General features: G+C 43.2%; 1 protein-coding gene across 1 annotated transcript in view; it reads left to right on the forward strand.

Annotated features, from left to right (window-relative positions):
• Window positions 1–17,002, forward strand: part of slc49a4 (solute carrier family 49 member 4) — a 52,164-nt gene that overhangs the window by 14,797 nt on the left and 20,365 nt on the right. The window contains exons 4-6 of the mRNA XM_085765280.1: window positions 1,060–1,189; window positions 6,492–6,600; window positions 13,652–13,719. Of these exons, the coding sequence (XP_085621406.1) occupies window positions 1,060–1,189; window positions 6,492–6,600; window positions 13,652–13,719 (307 nt within the window). The remainder of the gene's footprint in view (window positions 1–1,059; window positions 1,190–6,491; window positions 6,601–13,651; window positions 13,720–17,002) is intronic.

The following is a 17,002-nucleotide window of genomic DNA, read 5'->3' on the forward strand; positions in this document are numbered from 1 at the left end:
GAAAATTAAAAGCACGCTGAAAAGAGAAACAAGCATGCTGTAATAGATTGAGGCTGCGGCTTTTTGTTTAACCTAAGGTAGCATTGTTATTTATTTTTAAAGGACAAAGCAGGCACCCTTTGTGAGCCACAAGTTTTGGAGGTCATCAAAGGACAGACACAGGAAACATGTTAAAATCTGCACAGTAGGAAACCAGGCTCCTCTCCATTTGATAGATTATTGTGATAGGGAGCTTAAAGCAGAAGTAAGTGGTCCGGTCGTTTTCGCTAATGCTGCGTTCCAGGCAGGCTTTTGAAATCGTAATTACAGCTTCAAGTCACAACTTACGACTTTGTAGCGTTCCAGGCAACCCACTCGTGTTTTCCGACCTGTTTTACCGGTGAAAGTCACTATAACGGCCACTCGTAACTTCCGACCGGTGAACTCGTACCAGATCGAACTGGTACGACTTCACGGTCGGAAAAATACGAGTTTCCTTGAACGCACCATAACAGTCCTTGTCCCTACGTCGCCACATTCACGGCGTTCCTTGGCTGCACACACAGCCCTGCATGCCGTTCTCTCTCGTCATTGGATAAAAACTGTAGGATACGATAAATGTTTTCTCCTCGGCTCAGAGCAGAGCAGAGGGACTGAGAGACCCGTGTTTCAGACCAAACACTCTATGTAAGTGATTGCTGTCGGAAGATATAACTATTTAAGACTTATATTAACACAAATATATCACTTACTTCTGCTTTAACTCTTATCAGGGAATAATAACCAGCTGCTGCTTGACCAATACATAAATGATACAAAGCAGTAAAATGCGCTGGTTCGTCAAGAGAAACAAGCTGAGTGTTCAACCAGTGCTGTGTGACATGGACATGTATTTGGTCTACAGCTGTGTCTTGCAGGTCTTTTGTGTTTGGTCTCGCGCTGTTTTTTTTTTTCGAGGACTTTTTAGATGTCACACTGACCTTTTTTAAAAATGTCAAAATTGCTCTGACTTTGTTATCGGCGAAGATAACACGTTTGTCTTCTTTTTATCTGTGCCTGCGCTGCGCTGGGCTCTGGCAGAGCTGACTGCAATCGCTGTGCTTTTCGCGGCAGTCCTGCTCTATTTCCCATCACGCCCACCGATGCCTCCCAGTGTGGCCGCCGCCAGCCAGAGACTCAGCTACAGGAGCAGCATCTGCAGACTTCTTAGGTAAAAGCAAACACACATGCACACATGTCAACACACACACACACACACACAAGGCAAAGTCACCTGAAAGACCAAAGCCATCTGACACGGTTTGTTTGCGGCCGGTACATTATTCAGCATGCCTAAATTGATGTGTCCTTGATTCAATTTGGGTGTAGACGTGTAAAACAAGTGAAACTTCAGCGCTGCATTTTTAAATTAGTTTCAGGTGCTGTCATGTTTTTTACGGCGCCACACTCTCCAAGACAGCAGTCAGGAGCAGATTTCTGCGGCAACTTCGCCGCTCTCTAACTGCTGTGTCTACAAATGCATTAGGTCTAGTATAGCTTCTTGTTTACTGATGCGATGCACGCTTCTTGTCTTAGAAAGTTAAAGTGACAGAGTCTTGTGCTGGAGAGGGATATGGAATCTTAATGAAGGGGTCCGCCACTCACCATCTGCTTGGGTCGCTATCAAAGAAACCCCGGCCTTCCCTTCAGATTAATTACTAAGCTATAAAATATTGGTCACAGCGTCATCCTCTGCATCTATACCATCAGGTTCACTTATTGATATATGCTCAAAACAACCACTGATGCACTCATGTGCTGCTAGAAATGGGGAGATGATGCATTATGGCACGTTTTTGTGGAATGCAGTTATTGATGTTAAATCATCTTTATCTTTTTCTGTCCATGGGAAAGGCAATCTGGAGACAGTGATTGAATCACACTTAACTACAACCCTGCAACACTGCCCCCTCCCTCCCCTTCTCTCACTCTTGCCACTGTGGAAATATTTATCCTCTGGGCCATAAGGAAGCAGCTTTGCCTGAGGAGCGACTGTCTTGACTTTTGTTGGTCTTGTGGAGGAATGAAGCCCATGGCAGTGGCCAGGGATTAAAGGGCTGTAGAAAAGCGGGAGAGGGAAGCTGGACGACAGCAGCCGGGGAGTTGGCCTTAGCTTTGTTGGCTACACTTGGTCCCCCCCTTAGTAAGAATCAGTTTCACTACTGCACCAGAATGTTCATATATAGGCGTCTGATATAGGCTTAACTGGCTCCCTCAGATAGATGACAGGGACCAAGCAGATATCAACCTAATGCATAATTTTGGACAGATGCACACACACACACATACACATACACATACACATACATACAGAGTAGCCAACTTAACTAGGCCATCCAGCTAAGAGGGTTTCTGTTCCACTTCTGATAGGCAGCCTTCCAACGACCTGTTTGGGCAGAGTGTAGTATCTCGGTCCAGCAGTGTGGAGCCTCAGAATTCCTCTGCAGGGACTGGACATGGAGCAGGAAAAGTGACTTTTAAGTTTCTGTGTCCATGTGTACTCAAACAGGAGGTAAACATAATAATGGAAACAAATTCAAATATAAAAACTCTTCTCGTTCTTTGACGCTTTTTAGCCCGGTTTAGCTCGTTGTTTTTTGGTTTTACAGCACATCCACGCTGTTTAATTCTCAGTGCGTTCTCATTGGCCGCGTTTCCAGCGCTAACAGGAAACAGTATTCAAGTGAAATGTCCTCATAAACCCACTTTCCTCTACTTGCCCAGTCCAAACATCAGAGTAGATGATTAGCTTGGTGGGAAAAGTGAAGTGATAAAGATGAAAGCTTATTTTATTGCATTAGTAATGTCATGGCTGGGCTCCATCTCTTCATAAATTTTCTGTTTTTGAAGCCTCAATGATGAGTAATTTGTTACATTTTATATCTGTCTCGCAATTTTAGTGTCTATTAACTGTAGGTGGGAGGTTGGGCTTTGACCAATTCAGTGTAATACGATTCAACAGCACTGTAAACACAACTTAGAGTAATTACTTTTAACTCCTTCTCTCCATCCCTTTGGGTGAGATTCCCAAGAGAGTCTCTTCGGTGTAATGGTAATGGGTTGTAAATACCCATTGTTTCCTTAATAGCTTGCAATAATTTCTCAGTTGTAGGCATGACCAGTTTGTATGCCTATGGTCGCCCACCTGTGCACTACGGTTCCTCCAGTCGCCTGAAGCAGAGGGGGTTTATTCTAGCTGTTATATGTGGTGTTCTGTAAAAACCTAGTTATAGTGTTTCCTCTTAAACTCTCTCCATGAGTTGAGAGCATCTGAGCATGTAACTAAACTCTGCCTCCTGCAAGTGTCTGTTTGGTGGATGTGAAGCATTTTTATGGAGGGTAACATAAGGCTGGAGATGGCAATGAGATGAAAATCTAAGTTGAACGTGACCTAATTAATGCGATTAGGTAATTTTATAACGACGCTGGGGAAGAACTGTGTTTAAAGTGGATTATTTGCATATATCACACACAATCTGCTCAGTAAAGTCGGTATCACTGTTGATTAGTGTGTTCTCGGTAAAGTTTGCCTCTGTAGAAAGTGACAAAACGGCAAAAATTAGTGCCCTCCACAATGACAGCAGGTGTCAGCCACCCAGCCAGTTAGCCCGCCCGATACCTATCCATTGATGTATCTGTTCATCCATTTAGCCTGTCAGGGAGTGAGCACTGTTTAATGATCTTCGGCTTGATGAGAGCTTCCAGCTGTTCACATCTGCCTCCACAGCAGCGGCCTAATTAGAAGCCCGACTCTCTCTCCACACATGGTGTAAAGTTATCATTGTATTCTGATCACAGTCTGAGGGAATGCTAAACAGCCCCGAAGCCGGAGTATTGATGATCCTTCCCTCCCCGGTCATACTCATTTTAGCTTTGAAAGTTGTCATCTTGATGCATTGATCTCCAGCCGGGTCTGCCAAGGACAAATGGCACTTAGCTGATGACGCCGCCAGCTTTGAGACTTCTTCAGGAAATATTTCATCACCAAGCAGGGAAAAAAGGAAGGGGAAGAAATGTCCCCGTCTCTTACCCAGTAGCTAAAGCATCTTGTTTGCTTACGTTTGGGTTATCTAAATAAGCTCTCAGACGGAGGGGGGGAAAAAAGGTGCATGGATATTGATTTCCTGCTGTTGTGGGCAAGGTTAATGAAAGGGGGTGCTGGGAGAAAAGCGGAGAGGGTGCTCCATCATGGGGCTTTTATGATCGTCCCTCCATACTCTCTCCAAGGCCGTGCGGCTTCATACTGCTTAAGACAAGACAGGCCTGCAGTGGAGAGGCAGGCTGTGTTTGTTTTCCTATGGTGTCGAAGCACTCCGCACAGAGAAGTGATTCATTGTCTGAAATGCGCTGGTGTCAGGGAAGTGGAAGGGTGTGCATGTGTTTACAGCAACAGTGGTTTTTGCTGTACGGCTTTTGTATCATGGGACAGGACCCCCACCCCCCCCCCCACACACACACACACACACACACTAACTTGAAAGTGTGTGTGTGAACTTTAAACAGTCTGTGTTGTTTGAGCGTTTGATGCCATAGTAAGGGATGCGGGAGGCCAAAAGTGTTCTACAGATGTCCCTGTGCGATAGTGCTCAGGATGCTGCTGCCGCCGCCTGCATTATAATGAACAAAAAGCAGGAGGAGAATAAATGTTAAACAGTGTCCATAAACCAAATAGAAGAGAGCAGGAAAACAAAACAATCTATGAATCTGCTGCCTGCTCTGCCAGCTCGGCCTCATTTGTCAGACGCCCAGTGATTCTAATCACATTGTTAGGGTTGAGGAGGTGGCTCCTGATTTAAATCAGCAAGCCACCTCATTGGGCGAAGGTGATTAGCGTGGGTGTTCCAAGTGATTGTAATTGGGTTGCATGTGATTGGAGGGAGGCCATATACCCTAAAGAGGTGAGCTCTCTGTTTGTACACTGGATGATGTGCATACATAATTAGGTATAAGTCTTTTTTCTTCTCTCTCTCTCTCTCTTGCTCTGTGGTACACAGTTTGCCCTAAGCTGATGAGATATTAGCAGACAGTTGGTAACGAACCCTGCAGCACAATATCTGTAGCCTAAAGCCATTCATCACAGCTGGGAAATGGCGCTTGTTTTCATCTCTTATTGTGCAGTAGTTTGATTTCAGCTGATAACTTGATTAGCGACCACCCTATGGCAAAGCTTAGCTCTATAAACTGATTTCAAAAACTAGTTGGTGATCAATAATGAAGTGATTTATCAAGCAAAATGTAAAGTAAACTCTGGTTTTAGCTTCTCAAACATGAGCACTTGAATATTGGATGTGTATTGAATGTTTGGGTTTTAAATTGTTGATCATTTGAAGGTCATCTGGGGTCTAGAGCGGGTATTTCTCAAATGCTTTATAGACTAAATGTCTAATCAGTTAATAGGAAAAATGATTGATAGATAATTTCTATAAACAATCCAAGAGATGATGATGATAATCCCCCTCTCCTGTTTTCACTGTATGAAATGAAATCACATTAAACAGTGCTATCAAACTAGAATTTGGCTTTTAAAACTCCAATCTGAAGACACACTGACAGCTGGCTGCAGTAGTTGTAGTGATTAGAAAGGGGGTTTTGAAGGCACCACTTTCAGCTTCTCAGTCTTTGTAGAAGCAGGAGGTTTTGATTCAGTGTTTAATTGGTCACTGCTGGAACCAGAGTGAATTGAATCTGTTATTTCTTTTATAATATCTAATTTATAATCAGTTCCATCGCAAATGAAATCAAATGCAAATGAATCAGAAGACGTCTCTCTCCATCTGTTGAACAACACAGGACCATGCCATGGAGCTAGAAGAAAAGCACTGCATTGTATTGTTCAGTTTTTTGGTTACATGATGTTGCCCTGTGTGACACTTCAGCTTTGTGCTGGCAGCTCAGCCCACTCTGTGCAGGTAGCTGCTTATCTGCCTGTCACTACTCTCTGCATAAGGATAGATCTTTTGCCATGACAGAGTATGCTAGTGTGTGTGTGTTCCTGTGCATGTACACTATTGTGAAGACTAGTAAAAAAAAAAAAAAAAAAAGACCTGGGGCTGATGGCAGGCCTCCAAACATCAGTGAACAGGAGGAGAATGAGGAATTTCATTATGTTGCTTTCACTCTTTCATCTCAGGCCAGAGCTGTTAGGATGTAGACTGTACCTGATTTTAACAGTCTGTTTTTACAGAACAAAAGTGAGTGGCTGAAGTTGATAAAAAACAAAATAAACCAACCTAGAGGCGAGCATAGTAACCCACTGTCCTCTTACAAGATGTTAAGCTGTCCGGCATACTGTAAGATTACAGAGAATAAAGAAGATTTAATGACACATTATGCATATTATACCTATCTAATTATTCCAGCTTGATAACACATACTTCTATGATGGGCCTACCAGTGCACAAACAACTGGGCTGCAGGACTTTGTTGCAAGTGCAATCTTGAATCTCTAATGCGGTTTTGTCCTCTTTTTTTAGCAACCTGCGGTTCCTGATGATAGCGCTGGCCTACGCAGTCCCCACAGGAGTGATTGCCGGCTGGTCAGGAGTCCTTGACATGGTCCTTACACCCGCCAAAGTCAGTCAGGTAGGCAGCAACCACACATACTCTCAACGGAATGACATATCACCTTTAATCTTGGTAATGTATTAGGTTTGGATAAAAAGAACATCAGTAAAGCAAGGTCACTAACAGCACTGAATATAGTAGCTATGAGTGGGCCTTTTTTCTTTTTTTTTTCTCAGTACACACTATGCCAAGAAACATTTGTGTGGGAAGGCTTTGCAAACAGCACTCCAACAAAAAAAAAAAGTACAATCCGTAGTCAATACTGCTATTTTGGCTGCCTCTTGTTAAAACGTGCAGACTGGGTCAGAACTTACTCGACTCAACACTTAGATTTCGATCTACTTTTACCCTTTATTTGGATAAGTTGCAACCAAGAATAGAATGAAAAGACACCCATCGCTTATTTCTGCATGAAAACGAAGCGCCTTGAGTGGCTCGGCGTTTCATTTGCCAGGTTTGATTTTCCCATTTTTGAAAAACCTCGACTGCGCCAGCTGTTTGCAGATCTTTTCATCTGAGCGCAGCCCACTCAGATGGGACAACAATGGGATAATAAGGCGGCGAGGCTTCTCTTGGCGGTTGCATCTTTAAGAAAGTCGTCATGCCTTCTTAGAGTGATGCCTGTTATTTGTCCGGTCGATTCTCCTTCAAGTCGACGCACAGAAAGCACGCGTTGCATTTTAAAGCAGATGTGAAATACTGCAGGGATGCTGGGGGATAATTTACCCCAAGGCTCCTCTTGTAAAATGACAAGTGTATTTCTGTAGAAGGCCTCCTGACAGCTGAACTTTTCCACAGTGCTTTATTAACTTGCTCTTACTCTCCTCTGAATACACTTTAAAGTTCAAAGACGATGTCCTTCACCATCCCCAAAAAATCAGATTCAACCACATTTACAGGAATCTAAAAATAAAAGAGGTATAAAATGGTGGAAAAAGAAGAGGCGAATGATTGTTAATCACGCTCAACACTTCTGTCCGTCTTTAGTGAAGGGGTCCAATCAACTGTGATTCTCCATTTGCATCCCAGCTTTCCATCTTCAGCTTGAAACACACACAAAAAAAGAGGAGGGCACGTTGAGTAGGTTGCGCGGTGCAGGTTGGAAGAAGAAGAAGGTCTGTGTCATTTGCATCGTGTGTCAAAAGACAAAGGGAGGATCTTTTCAAGGTTATCATCAGACAGGTGCTGCTTGAGAGGAGATCACACACAGGAGAGCCAAGGAAGAGACACTTCTCGTCACACCTCTATCTTTCTACCCCCGTCAAGAGGTAGCAGGGCGCATACCAAATTGTTCTCAGATTTCATTTGTTCTCAAAAGATTTTTTTTTCTTCCTCTCCTCCGCATTTCTTTTATCCATGCTCGTTATGGAGATAAAAGTGTGTTACGAATAAAAGCCTGTTGCAGCGAGGTGAGTTACGTTACAGGATGTCCCATGGGTACAAAACTCTGAGCTTAAGAAAATGCGATGGTACAGTGAAGCATCTAAACATGGTGAGATGTTTAAAAGGAGTGTTAATGCATCAGAAGAGTTCTGAACATGGTCTTTGTTCTTCAAATGTGGTAGATGTTTGCTCTTTAAGTCAAATTAAACAGAGGAAAAGGCAAACACTGCATCTCCCTTTTTAAAGATCACCATGCCTCCGCAGATCCAAATCACAGGTTTTATCTTCCTATCTGCTCTAAGCTTTGTTGACTCTTGTCGGATCCAGAAAGAGTACGGAGAGATTCTGCGAAAGATGTGATATGTGTGTACAGACCTTTTACCTGTATCCATCCCTGAGCTCCTGTGCATGTGCACCGGAACAAACATTTTTGCTTTGCTCTGTTCCCTTTTCGTTATCTGCTTCTTCTCATCCCCAGAAAAATGCTTCCGACTCTGACTGTTTGTCTGGTAATTTAAAATATGCAGTAAGAGCCTCGGGCCGAGGCACGAAAAAATGATAGCAAGAGGGCAATTTCATACTTTCTATTAATTTCCTCGTGCTTTCCTATAATTTGCTCATTTTTGGTGCAGGTGGGTGGTTACATGAAGGTGCACTCACAAATAGATATCCCCCGGTGCACCTTTCCTTTTGTCAGTAATTGCTCCATTGTATCGGAGCAGGGGTCATTCTGATTGTGAAGCCAGTGTCCGTCTGTTATGAGACAGTGCACGTCCACTTAGCACTATCTATACACACCAGATCCCTGCTCCTCCAAATGGGTGGGATGCTCGTTTCTCACTTAAATCCAGTTGTGCTCCCCCTCATTTATGCTCACAGACCACACTGGGATGGATCCGATGCAACACACTCCACCTACATGCCAGCATCCAGCTATCTTGGTTTATTTCCACTCTCTGTCCTCTGTGTTGGATTCTCTTTCCTTTCACTTCCCTCCTCGTCCATCTCTTCTCCTCTCCTCTCTGCTACATGCTGTCACTCTCATTTCAAATAATGGCTGCTGTGCTGCAAATACAGAATGCAGTTTTTACTGTTCTGAAGTGTACACATTTGACAACCTTGCACCACCTCTGCGTCATGTAGTCATTTATCTTTAGTCTGTTTCCAGATCTCGCTTCATCTTCCCCCTCCTCTCCTTTGCCCTCCCCTTCCATCCCTTTACAGCATTTTTCTTTGAGCCGTTCTTCAGGGTTCCTCCTCACAGATAAAGACATGTCTGTCATCTGTTTTTTTTTTCTTTTCTTTTCGGCAAGCCATGTAGTCTGATTGAGAGGTGGCCAGGGCTGCTGTGAGGCAGCAGGAATAGTTGTCACAGGATGAGACAAATACTGCTGTCTACTTTCTAAAACCGATTTGGAAAAACAAACTTGCACAGCAGAGGGTTTTGAAACTATCATAGCCATAAAAAAAGGATTAAAAAAAAACACAAAGTACAAATGACAAAAACTGATCCAGCTCCAAGTCATGTCTCTAGTCAAAGATGTTCAGCTGTGACCAGGGGAGAGAAATTGACTAAATATGACAGAAGAGCAACTTCCAAAGATTGATTAAATAACTGGAGGGCAGAGGGACAGAGATGGGCAGGGATGGGGCCGGCTGGCAAATGGCTCAGCAGGACGTGGTGATCCGACTGAAACTAGCTGTGGAAAATTAACTTTGAGTGATGCTAAAATTGCAGTAGCTAGAGGGTGAGGGCACACTGTGTTTGGCTTCTTTAAGATACATGGATTTCAAAGTTTTCATGCTTGTAACTTCATGTATTTAAAGGGATACTTCACCCAAAATCAATAATTCACCAATTCTCTACTTACCGTCATGCCAAGGAATGGTTTGGCAAACTTTTGGAGTCATCAACTCTTTTGGAGTTCCAGGGGGGGTCCGGCTGGCAACGGATTTACATATAATAGCAGCGGATAGAGCTCACTTTGAATCATCCAAAACACACACTATGAAACATCGCAAGATTTTCTGCGAGGTGTTCGTTAGTCGTTGCAAAGACGGTTTATAAACCAAGACCTTCCATGACGAGTCAGCTTCCTGTATGCATGTCACGTGGGCTTCTGCACGGCCACGCCCCCCTTAGGGAGACCAGAGGCAGCCTGGAGTGTATTGACTCCAATGGGACAATTTAACGTGAACACCGATTATGGTCGAGTCTTTCTCCCCACAGTCACTGAAGTAAATTTTGGACTCATTTTTCAAAAGCCACATCTCTTCTGAACAGTTTGACATGAAATGACAATTTTCAGACAGACACATCAGGAGAAAATCCACTTTGTTCCAGACCTGTCTCTGTCTCTACGACACACTCTCGCGAGATTTGGCACAGATCTCCTAGGCAACGTCAAACGAACGGCCGTGAACTCCCGTGAAAATGATTTAAATAATTTTTGTCATGCTAAATATTACTGTTAGTAGTGTAAATATTTAATGTTATCATAAGAAAATATAAATATCTCACTTTCATCTACCTACAAATTGTATAAATCCACACACACGATCACAGACGAGGTGGTGACGGTTGGCCACGCACATTTAGAGAGACAGGAAGTGTCACCATTTCTATCATTGGAGCAGCCGCTCATGGAGGATCTTTCCATTTATTGAATATCTTTGGTCGTTGTAAACCATTGGATTTATGATGTAAACACAGAAAAACATCTTGCAGCCAATCTCACGCATGCGCACAAACATCAACAGAGCCACTGGGAGCTACTGCTACAACAAGGCTAAAAACAGAGATCCATTTTTTTTTCTCTGAACAACTTTTTCATGTCACGGCTTCAGGACACTTGGGTACGGATGAGCAGTATGGAGGTATCTGGATGTTTCTTGTGTGTTTTGGACGATTCAAAAGTGATCTCTATCCGCCGCCATTATATGAAAATCCGTTGCCAGCCGGACCCCCCCTGGAACTATAAAAGCGTTTTGATGACTCTGAAAGTTCTCCAAACCCTTCCTTGACATGACGGTGAGTAGATGATTGGTGAATTATTGATTTTGGGTGAAGTATCCCTTTAAAGCCAAATGTTTCATAATCTGCTCAGCCAATCATGGCGCAGCAGTGCAATGCATTAAGTCATGCACACACAGGTCATGAGTTAGAATGAATGTTAACTTTACACCAAACTGTGATCTCAGTGACTTTGACCAAACTATGATAGTTGGTGCCAGATGAGCTGGTTGGAGTATTTCTGAAACTGCTGATCAATGGTTTTCATAATGGCACAAAAATAAAAATAAAAACATCCAGTGAGTGGCAGTTCTGTGGATGTAAATGTGTTTTTGATGGCAGATGGGAGGAGAATGGCCAGACTGGTTGGACCTGATAGAAAAGCTGTAGTTATGCAGATGACCACTCTTCATGACTGTGATGAGCAGGAAAAACAGCTCATAATGCATAACACGTTGAACCACATTATGTTTTATTCCTTTCAGCCAAGAACAGTAATCTGCGGCTGCACTGGGCGACAGTTATAGACTTTAGAATTGCACTTTGGTCTCATGAATCTGGATTTCTGCTGATGCAGCTGATGGTAGGGTCAGAATTTGGCATCAACGTTATGAATCTATGAGCGCAACCTATGATCACATCGTAGTTTGAGTTAGAACAATAATCACACACAATATATTCTAACTAATAACACACAAGTAGTTGTATTGTTTTTGCAATCCCAAAATGCTAATTGGAGTTTGGAGTTAACAAACCAAGAATCCAGTCAATGAAACAAGATTGTAGGAGGATTATAATTGTATATAAGCAGGAGGAAGTATAAATGAGGGTGAGACCAGGACAAGAACCAGTGAATCACAGAAGGGCGGTTCGCTGGTTTGACAATGCCAATGTGTATAATTATTGGTTTGGGTCTGATGAGGAAATGGGGGTAGTAAAGGCTCAAGTAAAAACACCGCACTGCACCATTGAGCATGGAGATTAGCATCGCCATAATGAGTCTGAGTCAGGAAACAGGTACTGTACTGTGATCATCAGTCATGTGTAATTGTTCCCTTAATGGAGACGAGCCATTTAGAAAGCACAGAACTCAAAGGCTGATCGGACGTGTTCTGCTTCTTTTTTAGTGTTATTGCTGTTTTTCTTCCTCTTTCTCTAAACCCTCTTGCAAAGTTGGAGAGCACTATTTAACTTTAGCAGAATGGATGTTCTGCCTTCAGACGGAACACTTGCTTTTTCCACTGAAGCCTGTTTTGTGGATTTTCTGGGATTACATGAAGTGACTTGAAGGAGGGATCCCATGTTGAACTAAAGCGAAGGATAAGGTCTTTGATTATTGGCTTAAAGTAGCTTATAACAAGAGATTTGGAGGGAAAAACATTAAGCAACACAAACACGTTAACGTGTCAAGAGCCTCAAGACCTGGCTTCCCCTTCCCCAACACTAGTCATCTCCAGCTTATTGACACAATCGCAATATAGCAGACGTGATTAAGCTTCAAATCTGTCCCTTTTTTTAGGGTTCCAAGTTACTAAGAATACTGCGGTTAATTACCTCTCCACCCGCACATGAAACATAGTCATTTGCATCTCCGAATTGAAATGGCTTGGCAAGCAATTTGTGTTTAGCTCCCTAAATTGGTGCACAAACCAATGTGGCATTACACGCCTTAGAAGCCCTTGCATCACTGCTGCATAGCCTACATACATAATAAGCAGCAGTAAAGAGGGGGCCAATGGGGGTAGTGGGTGTTTTTAAAATGTTTGTAAATCAAATATTTCAATCTGCGCCATTTACTGGAGAGGTCAATTTTCACCTCACCTCAAGCCATGCATGCCTGCCCGATGAGTTTTAGCATATTACAGACGGCTGGCCCACACACACAACACTCTGAGGAGTGTAATTTAGATCAAATATAATAACATTTTGGCATTCATCACTTACTCAGCCAGAATACATTTTACATTTAATAACTTTGATAGTCCACTTTTCTTCATTATAGACTTTCCTGACAGGTCGTTGCAGACTGTGATTAAGCAAAAAGCATCAGATTCTACTTTAGATTCTGCTCCCCTGCTATCTCATCTTCCATCTGGTTGAATTTGGTTGAATGTGAGTTATTGCCTCGGGGAGATGGATGGGAACCAAACACCTTCATTGGCACTCGGAGACGTTCTCGCCTGGGTGCCACGCGCTGATTGGTTTTGTGTGTGTGTGCGAGCGTGTGTGTGCATGTGTCAGACTTTACCTCATATTGATTCTTGCTGCAGTCTCTTGGCCATAGTGTGCCGTTGTTTCTCCTGACTTCATGGCCGAGCGTACGTGTTGGCCTTCGTCAGGGTAAATAAGAAAGGACAACCATCTCTCTCACTCACACAGACACACACACATACAGTCCCACAAACAAATACACACACTGCTGTTTCTATAGCAATGCTGCCTGGCAATTTACCAGACACACTGACTGACGGGCCTCAGCAGACTTCAGACATTTAGCGCTTGCTCTCCGTTTAGCTCTGTCCCCACAGTCATGGATTGCATGTTGAACACTGAATAACCTTCCCTTTGCTTCACCACTCTCTCTCCTTCTCTTCTCCTTTTTTTCCTCCCTGTTACGTTTTTTCTTTTTCTTCATTTTAACCCACCATCCTGTTTTCTTTATTTTCTACACAGGTGGATGCAGGTTGGATCGGTTTCTGGTCGACTGTTGGCGGCTGTGTGTTCGGAGTGGCAATGGCCAGGTGAGCTCAAAATCCCCTGTCTATGATGTAACTGGTTCCCTTTGTGACTGCTGAGTTTGGTTTTAAGGTGAACACAAAGACTGTACAAGCAAGTTTAGCTCGCTAAGACCTGTGTATATGTATCTGGAGCTTCCCTTGAATGGGCTTGCTAATTAACATCTCCCACAAACAAACTCCCATGGACCTGAGTAGCCTATATCCAGACTTCTCATCCATGTTATTATGTAACTTTCAAAGGAGAACATAGTGCCAACCTTGCCTGGTTCCAGACCCTTGGACCCCTCCAACCCTGAAAATGGTAATTCAGTCTGATTATCTGGCCACCCAGCTCAGTGAAAACTTGATGGACCCAGCGAGGCATCAAATTAGAAAACAGGCTTTTACTGTAACTGCTCATTTACATTTGCAGGCCTTCTCCGTGTAACCCACGTAGCCCTCCATGTAGAGTTGTCTCAAAGATGGTGAGCAAACCACACGTTTAAGCAAGTCACCTCAGATGTAGATTACAATGTAGCTGGCATAATGACCGGTCTGTGTGGATACTTTCTGTGTTTACTTGTGGTCAGACTAAGAGGTCCTGTTCAGACCTGTGATCCTATCACAATTGGACAGCACTAAATACTATTTAGTTCACAGCTGCCTCCTCACAGATGTCTCAAGTGGCCACTTGTGATTGGATATCACTCCCCTGCTCTATATATATGCAAATAAAGATATGTGTATTGTTGTTTTAAGACAGCCCAACTATGACATACGGCTCCATCCGTTTTAGTTCTAGCTTTTGCCTCTTGATGGAAAATTCAGAGGATAAAAGAGGCACTTTAATTCATAGACACATGCAACCTGTCATTCGCTGCAAACAGACAATTCCCCTTAAAAAAAAGTCCATTCAGATAGGTAAATGGGGAGAAAATCATTATTAGAGATGGTAAAACAAAATCCTAACACTTCAATACAAACAGAAGGGTTGACACACTGTCAGAACCACCTGTTCCAGCTCAGATGTATATCATAACAAAAAAGATGGAACAACCTGTAATTGTTGCAACTATTCAACTCTAGCTCTGTGTGATAGCCTTGTGTGAAGAAGTAGATTAGGAAATAGTACCTTTTGAATCTCGCTCACAGTGGGATGACTCGTGTCACTTGGTATACACATATATATTGTGTTCGGTCTGTTGCCCTGACACTATTGAGGCTGCTATTCATAACCTCGTTAATAACTAACTCTTTTGTGGAGGGCTGACTTGAGTTAAAAAAGGAGGGTCTCTCTCTTGCTCTCCTCATCTAATCTACTCTCTTTTAATATATGATCTGAATCCAGCGACGGCGTGATAGAGGGAAGGAGGGGGGGCAGATGCTAATGCATTTGCCACTTCACCTCCTCTGATGAATAGGGAGCCACACGGCGAAGACAAAGTGTGGAGTCTGCAAAAGCAAGGGGACTCATTCCGCCTCTGACGGATATATGTTTATCGTGGGCTGAGGCCCAATCAGCACTTCCAGGCAGGCCCACTGTTTTCTTTAAGTTGTAATCACGTAAATGAGCCCATAACTCCCACTGTTAATCAATGAAGTTGTTTGCAGCAAGAGATGAGTGTATGTAAACAGAGCTGTTGAGTTATTGGTGTTGATTACATGGAGTCTGAGGCTACGGACGTGGATTGATTAGACTCTCTCTTTTGCTGCTACTGTTGATAGTTAAATGAAATTCGGCTTCAACAATTGGCCGCGTGTCATTTGCTCCGTGGTTCGGCTGAGGAAACGTGGCCTGGTGGAGGTCAGGTGGTATCAGTGTAGTGACTGGATTGCCGCTCTGAAACGCCACGTGTTCGTTAGGAAAACTGTATTTCCTGCACCGTTGCACTGAGATATTGATCTGACTATTAATAAAGCAAATTCCTTTTCTTTGTGTTATTTTAAAAACAAGTCATTACAAAAAAAGTTGTTATTTTCACATTTCGACTGCCACAGAGCTCCCTGACATAGTCGTTCATTTGGTATTATTTGCTAACCCACTCTAAAATCGTGTAAACACCTTTTCAGATTTATTGACTTAAAAGCTTTGTTTTTGTTACACAACTTCATTGTTTCATCTTTGCTAGTTCAGAAGTCCAATAATTTGTTTCAAATATACATCTGCATATTTTACCCCCATCTGGGTAATAATGCTTCATGCTAAGCTATATCATAATTGAGACATTATCATCTTGAGATGTGTGGCTGCAGCTCCTGGGTAATGGAAAACAGGAAGCAGACATTCTCTCATTTAGTATCATCATTCAAATGGCTGATGGCTTTTTTTCCCCCACGCATCTCCTCTATGATTATGATGTCCGTTGGGAAACGAGCCCCTAGATGCAATCTGACTGGGCTCCTTTTGATTAGAGCAATGTTTTAAAATAGCAGGAACAGAAAGAATAAACTGCATCTTTACTTTCTTCTTTCTCTCTCTACTCCTATAAAATTAAATGGTGCCCCCCCTCTCTCCTTCCTTCTTTCCCATTCTGCTGGAACGTGGCATCATTAGATATATTCCCAGTAAAGCCTGTGGTAATGAACTGAGCAGAGAGCAATCTTTGTCCCTCGTCTCACCCCCCCCCCTAGCTGCCCTGAAGATGTTAATGTCAAAATGCGAGTTATTATACACCCCTAGCTGTCCCCGTCTCTCCAGCTAGCACAGTACCAAGCCAATGCTGAGCACAGTTTGCCACAGGGGGGGCAGAAAATGGGGCCCCCCTTTTAAAATGCTTTTTGTGTTGTAATTTCACATTTTAAGTGGCTTATACCCTCGCAAAGCTAAATTTCTCAGGGGATCAGTGATCGCCCCTTTGCCAAAAGAAAAAAAAAAAGAAGCACTGGCTGCTTGCAAACAGTTCCCTGCCTGTGGCTCGCCTTTGGATAGTTGAATGGCAGGGAGCTTAATGCAGCAGGTTCAATTAGCGGTGGCTGACGCTCCAAGGTGTGGCACCCGTCACGGAAACATTTGACAGACAATTTGGCAACAGTTTAATTGCGTGGCCCAGACAGAAGCTGATTGGATAACAGTGGCTCGCTGGCTGTACACTTTCCTCACAGATCGAGGAGGGAAAGAATAACTAACAAGGGTCCCTCATTATCTTCCCATTAGTAGCCCCAGTTAAAGATCGGCAAAGGGAGGGGGGGGGTAGAGGAGACGGTGAAAAACAGAAGTGGGTTATTCACGTTCACATCACAAAGGGCTGAGCCAGACAATACTCCAGGTTAATGAGCTGAGATAGAGCAAACACAAATGACTCATCAG

This window comes from Trachurus japonicus, chromosome 21 (assembly GCF_045865225.1).
Source record: "Trachurus japonicus isolate A0001 chromosome 21, Traja_1.0".
Classification (NCBI taxonomy): Eukaryota; Metazoa; Chordata; class Actinopteri; order Carangiformes; family Carangidae; genus Trachurus; species Trachurus japonicus.